Genomic DNA, 11606 nt, shown 5'->3' with positions numbered 1-11606 from the left:
TCGGCCGCCAGCAGGGAGGTGTCAATCAACCCAATCGTACTCGATCAGGTTGATTTTCGGCGGGCCCTCAAGCTCCGTCCGGATCTTGATAAATGGGCCCCTATATCTCAACGGTGTGATTATTTGTGGGTTACGGTTTGGAGACTGTGGGTTAGATTTATTATGCTACGGATGCAGGTGTTAAGAAGCAGCATCGTAAGACCGCTGTTTCTTAACTCATCCGCCACTTCTGAGGAGGCGAACAGCAATCGCCCAATTAGATATGATCGGGATGATTGGCCGCGATTGTGCAGGGGACGGCATTGCACAAACATTTCACCAGAAATGCTTGTGCTTTGATAAATGCCAACTGCGTATGCTGTCGGCATTTAGCGATATCGGGCAGACATGTTTGCCACAGCGAATCATGTCCGTCATTTCATAAATCTACCCCTGTATTTGATGTACTGTTCCATTAGAGCCCCTTCTTGTTCTTTTTATTTCAGCACGCAATATTTAATCAGACATTACTGGTTGTCTGGTTATTGCTACTGCGAGCTTGCGGTAGCAATTAGCGCTTATAAAATCAATCAGATCTCTGGTTAATTTTATAAATGTGCCCAAAATTCCCCCAAAATCCAGTGTAGTGTATTAATAGCAGCATCTTTATTTTTTAATAAAATTACTGCACTAGGCAGTATTGTGGGGGTAAAGTTGGTGGGAGTGGGGTGTTAGAAAACAAAATGGCACTGAAAAGTGCCTTTACATTGCGGTCTATGGGAACTGTGTGTTCCCAATAAATATATATGTGTATGCTTATATACAGATATATTCATGTGTTAGTATGCGTATATAAGCATATTAACACATAAATATATATGTATATAAGCACACAGAAGAAGTCCAGCACTCACTTACAAGCACTCAGCTAAGATTAAAAGCAAAAATGGAAGAGTTAGTTAGCGCATCTGGCCAAGTGGTACAAGCCCAGGTACCACGTCAAGGTCTCTCCCAAAAGCTGGATCCTTAAAGAGCCACACAATGCAGGCTCTCAATCAAACAAAATGGGAATTTCCGAAGGGTGCACAGGCTTATGTAATCTCCCTAGCAACATTAAAGAACATGGAAGGGGACTGCACTCTCAGACTGGACTGGGTAAACATCCCATGACCCTGAAACATGCACAGCCCTGGGTGCTCAATAGCACTCACAGGAAGCTGTGCTGTCCCCAGAGTCCAAGATAGTTAACCCCAGACAAGTATTTGTGCAAGGCCCATAGGGAGAATTACAAAACAAATGAATACAACACACAGAGGAAGTTCAGCAGCTTGCATTGTGTGGCTGTTTAGGGAGCCAGGTTTAGCGAGAGACCTTGACGTGGTACCTGGGCTTTGACCTTTTATGTCGTCAAGCTCCGGCCCCTTAAACCAACAAAACACCCCCATACCATCCTTCCAACAACCACCCTCATAAATAACAGACAACAGACTTAGCTTTGGTACAAATTGGCCGCAGCCCTTTATTCAATAAAACGTTGTAAAAACTTTAATAACTCGATAAATAAAAGTGCAAATAACTGTAAACATTTTACACATCAAACAACAGCGGTGCTAGTCCTGATTTCCATATCTTTTAACTATGACCGTAACTCCTTTTAATGGACCCAACCGTGCAAGTGGTTGGGCCCGTCATCGATCATCCATATAAGTTTTCTAAGGAACCCCGTGCCCTTAGAAACCCCCATCTTGAATTCCCCCATGGGAATGCAAAATACCACCACACTTAATCATTGGCCATAGTTTTCCTGTAATTTAAGGGCTAGCACCCCCGCCACCGACTGGCCTGAAACCTCAGCCCAGTCCCGCCAACCCTCCAACCGCACACAGTGCCTCCTTAAAATTAAAGATAAACAGCTGCAGACCAAAGTCATTCAAATGCACCCCATCGGGCAGATAGAACTCACCCACTCCAACCTCAGCTAAGTCTGAGCAGTGAACCATCACACCAAGTCTCCGCACAAATGCCCCCATGATCCTTTTTACTAGACCCCATGAATCGTCGATTAACATCCCCATGAACTTTCATTTTTCTAAAGCATTCAACACTTAAAGAATACACAGACACCTTATGTTTGGTAAAATACTGGCCACCGCCTGTTTAGTAAATAACAAGTTTTAAAAAACACCAAATACATAACTCTTTAACCATGTAAACTCAGTCAACTAACTTAACAAACTTAATTCACTAATCTCCATTTACTTGTTGACCAGGCCGTATATAAATTCACCTGGACTTAATAAGTCCGTTATTTCTTTAAAAACCCCAAGCTCCAAGGAACCCCGTGTCCGAGAAGCTACTTAACCTGCTCTCCCACCCCGTGGGGAGGCTAACCCATTCACTTAAGGCCATAGTCCAATTGCAGACGTGAGGGAACTAGCACCCGCCAAAGACAGACAAAACATAAAACTGCAAATAACGGGAGGGATGGAAGGAGGGAAACTTGTTTGCTGTCTAAAAAGTAATTTTTCGAAAATAGCCGCCCACACACTTGCCTTACATAGCCTTTCCTTATACCCATTCTACTCCCCAAATATGGGCCTAACTCCTCCCAGGGGTCACAGGCTCCCCTCCCCCTAAGTTCCTTCATGTCCTGGGGCTGTGTTGACCCCATGAGTCATTGATTAACGTCCCCATGAACTTTAATGTCCCAAAAGCATTCACTTAAAGAATACACAGACACCTGATGTTTGGTAAAATTACTGGCCACAGCCTGTTTATTAAACAACAAGTTTAAGACACCAAATACCTAACTCTGTAACCATATAAACTCTGTTAACTAAGAAGATGCTAGCTCCCAAACTTAATTCAGTAATCTCCATTTACTTGTTGACCAGGCCGTATATAAATTCACCTGAACTTAAATAAGTCCATTATTTCTTTAAAAAACCCCAAGCTCCAAAGAACCCCGTGTCCAAGAAGCTACTCAACCTGCTCTCCCACCCCGTGGGGAGGCTAACCCATTCACTTATGGCCATAGCCAATTGCAGACGTGAGAGAACTAGCACCAACCAATAACGTAACCATGGCTAACCACCCGATGGATAAAGGCTGGAAAGGCTCACACAACCTCTCCAACTACCTCTTAATCTAAAACACCAAGCCTCTCTGATACAAGAACCTAAATCAATACCTCCGGCCTGGACCCCCGGAGACAGGAACAGATCAGCGTAACCCACCACCAGCAGCAATCCGCAATCACATCTGAGGCCCCGTACTCCAAACCATTCAAAAGTATTTTTGCTTATCAAAAACCCTGGCTGAAGGCCCTCCCTCTCAACCACAGCAGCACGCCTGTACCAATAAATGAAAGAGTGGCCCACCACCCACACGTGAACCGGAGCTACAAGGACATGCCCGGGACGGCCATAAACAAATTAAACGCTCAAATTCTTAAAACACTCATGCGGGAGAAGATTAAAAGAAATCTCCACCTAACCACACCTTGGATAACCTGGTCCCCTAAACCCACAACCACAGCTTCAGTGGGTACCTCAAATCTAAAGGAGGGCAACTTACAATTTCACTGCGATCAAAACCCAACTCCCCTAGATCTTTTGCAAAAAACTGACCAAAATTGAAACTGTAACAGCACCCCACCATATTTGCGTACAAATAGTGAACCATCAGAGGCCTAAGCCGTACAAAATTACATAGGGCTGCATAAGGACAAGCATCCGCCCTAGCAGGGAACAACTTCAGACTGCCCCTTTTCCTTCAGTTGGACAGTTGTAGATATCCTGAGGTAAAAGAGCATCTGCGAGCCCATGGCAATCACATCTTCAGAACCCATTCCGAGTGGGACCAGTTATTACGGCTGATCAAGCTCCAATGGAGAAAAACATGGAAATTAAAATGTATTCCCTATCCCTTCAATACCCCACTGGGAGTGTAATTGTCTTCTCCTAGCTGTGTTAACATATCTTGACCTTGAGGTGAAGGATGGGTGGGACACCACAGGCGAAATACAATATTACATACGCCAGTACCCGGGTAATGAAAATGCCTGCAAACCATGTAATAACTCCAGCAAGCAAAATGGATCATTGCAATCAAATTAAAGGGACACTCAAGTCAAAATTACACCTCATGATTCAGATACAGCATGCAGTTTCAAACAACTTTCCAATCTACTTCCATTAACAAAATGTGCACAGTCTTTTGATATTTACACATTTTTTGAGTCACCAGCTCCTACTGAGCATGTGCAAGAATTCACAGCATATACGTATATGCATTTGTCATTGGCTGATGACTGTCACATGATACAGGGGAAGCGGAAACAGACACAACTTTGAATTTATTCAGCAAAATCTACTGCTCATTTGAAGTTCAGACTAAGTGCTATTGCATTGTCTTCTTATCATGCAAATCTACAGCGTCGACTGGTCCTTTAAGGGTGGGAAACCCTTTAAGTAAACTGTCCCATCAAGATATAACGTAAAATCATTAAAGTTGCAACAGCCAACATAAATATATATGGAATACCACATTATTATTATTATTCGGTATTTATAAAGCACCATGCCATGATTACGGCCAGAGGGCTGAAACATGAAAACGTTGGTGCTTTGCCCTCTGCCATTGTGGGATGCTTCCTACTTTTTAACTTTTGAACAATAACAACTGTATTCATCAGCAGTGGCTCCCCTCTTTGATCTCATTTATAAAGCGCCAACAGATTCCGCAGCGCTATAAATCTAGGTGGTACACAAGGAGACATTTATAGGCATCAAATGGGTAGAGGGCCCTGCCCAAAGTTTAACGTTGCAGTCCGCACTTATTAAAGTGATCTACAAACCGCTGGGCTCATAGGATATAAAAGTACCCTATTAGTGTCCCGAAGTTCAACATAAAAGAATGGAGGAAGCCACCGGCAGTGCAGATTTCTCTTCATTATGAAAGAGTGTAATATTTGCACACCCGTACTACCACCTATATAAAAGAAAATCCCCCATATCCTAAATTAAATGCTTCCTAGAAATAAAAGTTAAAACATTGAAAATAATTTTTTAACAAAATAATTTTTAAACCACATATACAATGCCTATATTAAACATTATAAATTATAGAAATATTGGTATGACCTCAAATAACCATATAACATACACATATATATATATACACATACCTACATTCTACATAGGCAACAAAACAGAAAATTATACCAAATTACCGTTAGCTGCCACTAGATGGCAGACAAAACAAAGGGATCCCTGGAAATAAGGGGAATGAAAGGTAGCAGAGTCTCCTGTAATGGAGTTAAGGGATGAGCTGACAGGCTAGTGGAAAATCCCAGTGTAGTGTAGCAGCAACAATGTTGCAAAGTGAGGGGAGGTCTTAGGCTCACCTAATATAAACGAAGTTCTGGAACAATCTGGCCTCTTCCACCTGGGATTTTGCAAGGAGAAAGTTTTGCCATTCTTCAAGCGAAAATGTCTAGATCTAAGAGAAGTGCTGCGGTGCCCATTCGCTTCAGGGAGTCCCCTGGGAGATCCTTGAGGAGTGCACCTGTAATTGAAGAGGAGGATGAGGATGTGGTGCCACCAACTCCGGAGAAAACAAGGCCAGTATCATCTGCTTTAACTCCTAATGTTGTGGTCTCTAACCCCCCAGCCCCTGAACTTGCACCCGCCGGGCCCGGTACTGTGATGGTTGCGGGACAGGCGGGTGCAGTGAGCGCTGGCCCATCCGGCCTAGACACGGCTTTGGAGGCAGGCCTGGGGGCCCTTACGGCCTCCGGAATGTCGCCGGAGGCGGCGGCGGCCATAGTGGGCATGTTTAAGGCCCTCACGGCCGCCGTTCTGCCTCCGGTGGCAAGCCGGGTGGAACCGGGGCCTACCGCCCCTCATTATCCCCCTCAATTGGGCCGGGGGCCTGGGGACCCTCATCAGGCAGGGCCCAGTATGGTAAATCATCCGGCCGGGTCCCTAGGGCCCGGCACGGATGCCTCATTGGTGGCTCAGTCGGTTACTGGAGCGGGGCCTGCGGGTCCTCGCCCACTCACCGGACCGCCGCTATCATTGGTGGCTCAGTCGGAGCCTGCAACTACCAGTGCAGGCTCCGGTTGCGGCCTTGCGTCCGCCGCGTCCATTTCCGGCCGGTCAGGTGACACGCGTGACGTCACTTCCGGCGCCGCGGTAGTCACACGGCCGGAACCTGGATCAGAGCGGCACATCCAGCGAGCGCGCAAGAGGCCTAGCCGGGTACTCTCCACAGGTGAGGGGGGAGTATCCGGGCGGGCCTGCTCCGCTGCGCGACACTCTGCAATAGCTAGCAATGCAAACAGAGCAAGTCCCTTACAGAGAGGCCGCGGCGCGCAGAGAGGGAGGCTCAGGGGTTCCAGTGTTAGCAAGCAGGCTTATGGGAGAGCTAGAAGCGCATTGCTGGAGCGCCAGTGGTATCACAGGGGGGGTGCCAGCAGCAACTATGTACCCCAAACAAGGGTGAATGCGCCCACTGATGGGGCACAGGGCGAGTCGCTAGGCACAATAACTGCAGGGGTCCAAGGGGGCAAAGGGCTTGTTGCGGCAGGTGCTCAGAACGTTCATTCAGTCAGGGAGCGTGTGGTCAGAGAATCCCCCTATGTGGCAGGGCCAGCGAATGAATGGAGTGGTGATATGAATGACGAGAGGGCTAGAGGGGTCCCAGACAGGGCCGGGGGCAGTACTTCTACCCCGATTGGGGGCGGCAGTCAAGGGGGACACACGGCTGGCCTGGATACTCCCCTCTCGTTTGTTTCTCCCCCACAGGACATGGTGCCTACACCGCAGAGGACAGAGGGCCCGGGTACAACGGGAGTAGGACTATCTGTACAGCCAGCAGGCGGATCAGTGGCAGCTGCACCAGGAACATCTACCCCGTCAACATCGGCAGTTGGTGAGAGAAATGTATTTAATTTGTCACGCATTACTGACACCGACTATAGCACTGATTCAGACTCAGATGGTGGGAAGAAATTAGGGCTTAACAGTAAGGGGCAGCGTCGCATGTTCAAAATGTTAAGGCTATTGGTGGCTGAGCGTAATCAGGCTAGAGGTTTAGGTAACATGGAGCAGGCTGCGCCGTTAGCGGGGCAAAGCACGGCGACAATATCCAAGGGCAGTGGCCAGGGAAGCGAGAGCGTTGCGCAGCTGCAGGACATGTCAGTCAGTACCAGGAGGGTGGCATTGCAGGGAGACTCTTATCCCTGCAAGATCCACTGCCTTCATGCACATCTCAAGCCCAAGACGGTACAAAAAATCCGCGATCATAAATACGTCAATATGTTCGAGCTGTCCCTTGAGGCGCAGCGAGATAAAGAGCGTAGTGAGGATGGGACTGGGCCAAAGAAGATCCAGCGCCCAGATACATTTGAGGAGTGGAGGAAGTGCTTTAGGGTATTCTCCTCCTGCTACATCGAACAGAGGCCGGAGGCCGCGGTCGATGTAATTAAGTACGCGGAAATCATTGAATGTATCTATAATAGATATGGGGAAGGCATGTGGCGTGCTTATGATAGCGAATTTAGGCGGAAGATGGTCGATAACCCGGTCTTGAACTTTGGGGTAAAAGACTTGGACCTGTGGTCCCTGCTCATACCGGAAAAGGGGGGGGCAGGAGCTCCCTTGCTGCGGTCAGGGCCCCAGAGGCCAACGGGCCCCATCAAGCGGAGAGGCAGGGAGTGCTGGAAATACAATGAGAAGCAGTGTGACAAAGGAGCTTCCTGTTCCTTTCGGCACGCTTGCATGTACTGCAGCGGTCAACACCCAGGTGTTGAATGCCCGAAGCGGAGGGACGGAGGAGCTTTCCGTGGGGCAAAATCGGGGGGGGCTGGACAAAAGGGCTCCAACACCCCTGAAGCTGGACGCCATTAGACCTTGGCTGGCGGCCTACCCAGACAGGGTGTCGGTTGCCAACCTACTAGCGGGGATTGGCGAAGGTTTCAAGATACCAACATTGGGGTTGGTAATGGGGTCCTCGTCGCACAAGAATCTGAAGTCGGCTTACGAAATGCCGGGTGAAGTTAGGGCGAAACTGAGCAAAGAAATTGCTCTGGGAAGATTTGCTGGTCCATTTGACCAACCTCCCATCCCTGACCTAGTTATTTCCCCTTTAGGGGTGGTTCCCAAAAAGGAACCAGGGAAGTTCCGCCTGATTCAGCATTTGTCCTACCCGAAAGGGGGTTCTGTCAATGACGCAATAGACCCAATGATAAGCTCGGTGTCTTACCAATCGTTTGACCAGGCGTTGGAATTAGTGTTGGCGGCGGGTCCGGGTGCGCTGCTAGCCAAAATGGACATCGAATCTGCCTTTCGGTTACTCCCCATACACCCAGCGTCTTTCAGACTGATGGGGTGTAAATTCGAGGGGAATTATTTTGTAGACAAATGTTTGCCCATGGGTTGCTCGCTATCGTGTGCTTATTTTGAAGAGTTTAGCTCATTCTTGCACTGGGCCATCATCACGGAGGCCGGCGGGGGAATAGTCGCTCATTATCTGGACGACTTCCTGCTGGTTGGCACCGCGGACACTCGCGAATGCGATCGACTGATCGCAGTAATGCGTAGGCTAATGTCGAAATTTGGAGTGCCACTGGCTGAGGAAAAAACACAGGGCCCCTGTACAAGACTCACGTACTTGGGGATTGAAATTGACACTGCTGCAAGGCTATGTCGTCTCCCAGCCGATAAGGTGGAAGCAATGCTCGCGGCGGTGCGCAAAGCCAGGGCAGCGAAGAGCATGCCCCTGAGGGAGCTTCAGTCCGTGCTAGGCTTACTCAATTTTGCGTGCAAAATTATACCCATGGGTCGCGTGTTTAACAGGAGGATGGAGGCTTTACTTTCCAATCCGCACGGCACACGTAAAGTGTCGGTTTCGGAAGACATGCGGGAAGATCTGAAGGTATGGGAACTCTTCCTGCAAGGCTTCAATGGAACTCTGCTGTGGCGCGCTCCTAGGGTTTCCAGTCAGACAGTGCACCTGCTGACGGATGCAGCTGGAGCAGCAGGTTATGGCGCCTATTTGGAGGGGCAATGGAGCGCTGAGCCATGGCCCTTGGCATGGGTCCGAGCAGGACTGACAAGGAACTTGACACTTCTGGAGCTCTTTCCCATAGTTGTGGCTATGGAGCTCTGGGGGTCGGCGTTAAAGGATCGCTACATAGTGTTTTGGACGGACAACGCTAGCGTTGTTTTCGCCATAAATAGGTTGTCCGCGTCGTCACCGGTAGTTGTTAGGTACTTGCGACAGCTAGTGCTGAGGTGCTTGCAATACAATATTCAGTTTTCCGCGAGGCACGTTCCCGGGGTCAACAACACCCTGGCGGACGCACTCTCGAGGTTTCAATGGGAACAGTTTCGCAGACTGGCCCCTAACGCAGCAGCAGTTGGCTTATCTTGTCCCCACTCTATCTGGCAGTTGGCGGGGCAGGGAGGTCCATAAGGCACCTAGTGAGGGCATCCCTGGCGCAGAACACGTGGAGAGCTTATTCACAGCACTGGGGCGAGTGGGTAAGTTACTGTTACGCACAAGGCGCAGCGCCGGAAAGGGTCTCGAGGGATCTGTTCTTGGAGTGGCTGGCAGAGAAACATGGGCAAGGGACTTCGAAGGGCGCTATATCCAATAGAATAGCTGCAATCTCCTTCTTTTGCAATATGCTAGAGTGGCCCAATATCACGAAAGGTTTCCTGGTGAAGCAAGTGATTAAGGGCTGGGGAAGGCTCGAGGGTAGAGCGAAAGATGCGCGCGAACCTGTCACATTTTGTAGGCTAGCCAGGCTGGTGGACGCAATCGAGGGCATTTGCGTCGAACCCGGCGAAAGAGAACTGTTTCAGTGCGTATTCTCCTTGGCGTTCTTTGCGGCCCTCAGGCCGGGCGAGCTGGTCGCAACCTCAAAGGATGCAATTAACACGGGTATGCAGTTGGCTCATGTCAAACTGGCGGGCGATAATTTGTTATTGTTTATCCCGCACTCGAAGACTGACCAGGAGGGGAAAGGGGTGTGGATCACTCTGACTCCCTCGGCATCAGGCGTCTGCCCGGTTGTGTGTACAAGGGCCTACATGGCGCAGCGACCACGGGCCCCCGCCCAGTTCTTAGTGCATTCCGACGGTTCGAATCTCTCCCGGTACCAGTTCGCAGCGGTGCTCAGAAAGGTAGCGCTTGCAGCAGGTTTGGGGAAGTGTAGAATCACCCCCCATTCCTTCCGAATAGGGGCTGCCACCAGCGCGGCCGCGCTAGGTTGGAAAGGAGATCGCATACAGAAGTTGGGCCGATGGAGGTCCCAATGTTACAAGTCTTACGTGCGCCCTCCAGCTGAAGCCTAGGGGGTATTCGGTGTAGGAGGAAGGAAACTGGCGTTTTACATTTGTTTGGTTGTGTTGTTTAGTTTTAGTCTAAGGTGATTGACTATGTAATCCGTTTTTCAGGTGTGGCTACAGGTCCTTCTCGTATCTGGATAATAGGGCACTCCTACGTGCACTGGGCGGCACTGAAGGCCCATTCTCTTCCTGAGGGGCAGCAGTTGGGGATTCCGACGTCTCAGGCATCAATACGGTGGTTGGGCCGTAGAGGCTTACAGTGGGATGGTTTGCCTGCCCTCCTCCAGAATGCCAGACATCGATGGGGACAGCCCCACATCATCCTCCTTCACATGGGGGGAAATGATATAGGGAGTGCACCTGCTCTAGATCTCATCAATGCGATGAGGTCGGATGTCAAGTGGATCTGTACCACGTTTCCGGGGGTTAGGCTGGCCTGGTCCAACATAATCCCCCGGCTGCGTTGGAGATATTTCCCCACACCGAGGATAGCATATAGGGTTAGAAAAAAAGTTAACAGGGAGCTGGGTAGAGCAGTAATAGAGGTAGGGGGTTTTGTGGTCCGCCATGAACTGATCTCAGCGGACAAAAAAGGGCTGTATCGCCCGGACGGGGTGCACCTGTCCGACGAAGGGCTGGCGATCTTCCTGGTGGACCTCAAAACGGCTCTGGTTAGTAATATTTAGCGGGTGGCGGCAAGAGCCCGGTTTATGTGGGAGTGCCTGCCTCTTGTGGCGGGAGGTCGTAGCCATCAACAATTGAGGGCGGAGTCTGTAGAGGTGACAGTCGGGCTAATGGGCGGGGGTGATGTCCTCAGGTCGTGACCTGGGGGGCCCCGCCCCGCGGGTCTGCTGGCTGAAGATCCTTTAGGACGTCCGCGCCTACTAGACGGAATGGGGTGGGGCCACATTTGTGCCCACCCTTGGCATTTGCTATTCCACGACATCTGGCTGCGACCTCTTGTCATATGGAGCTAATAGTTTACTAGGCCTCGAATGCCGCCACAAGTTAAATATTTGAATGACTTCCGTTGAAGTCAAGTTAATAAATGTGACCATCGTTATGGTCTTTAAATCCCAGCTATCTGTGTCGTGTCTTTATTTATAAGTTAAGTAGTTATGTTAAGTTGTTTTGAAGGGGTTGGAACTACCAGATACAGCATCAGCCCTTAGGGGAATGAAAGGTAGCAGAGTCTCCTGTAATGGAGTTAAGGGATGAGCTGACAGGCTAGTGGAAAATCCCAGTGTAGTGTAGCAGCAACAATGTTGC

General features: G+C 49.4%; 1 protein-coding gene across 1 annotated transcript; it reads left to right on the top strand.

Moving 5' to 3' along the window:
- Positions 1–5274: 5274 nt before the first annotated feature.
- On the top strand, positions 5275–11053 carry LOC128650435 (collagen alpha-1(I) chain-like). The gene is made up of 2 exons (XM_053704378.1): positions 5275–6915; positions 10446–11053. The coding sequence occupies exons 1-2, from the start codon at positions 5472–5474 to the stop codon at positions 11021–11023; spliced, it is 2022 nt and encodes a 673-aa protein (XP_053560353.1). The 5' UTR covers positions 5275–5471; the 3' UTR covers positions 11024–11053.
- Positions 11054–11606: the final 553 nt, after the last annotated feature.

This window comes from Bombina bombina, chromosome 2, assembly GCF_027579735.1.
Source record: "Bombina bombina isolate aBomBom1 chromosome 2, aBomBom1.pri, whole genome shotgun sequence".
Taxonomy (NCBI): Eukaryota; Metazoa; Chordata; class Amphibia; order Anura; family Bombinatoridae; genus Bombina; species Bombina bombina.
The sequence above is the reverse complement of the archived record's forward strand: the minus strand, read 5'-3'. Positions and strand labels throughout refer to the sequence as shown.

Bases quoted from the DNA above. Each gene is read 5' to 3' on its own strand.
- LOC128650435 (XM_053704378.1), top strand. From the start codon at position 5,472: ATGTCTAGATCTAAGAGAAGTGCTGCGGTGCCCATTCGCTTCAGGGAG. The intron at 6,916-10,445 runs GTGAGAGAAATG...TCCGTTTTTCAG, and splicing joins CCCGTCAACATCGGCAGTTG to GTGTGGCTACAGGTCCTTCT.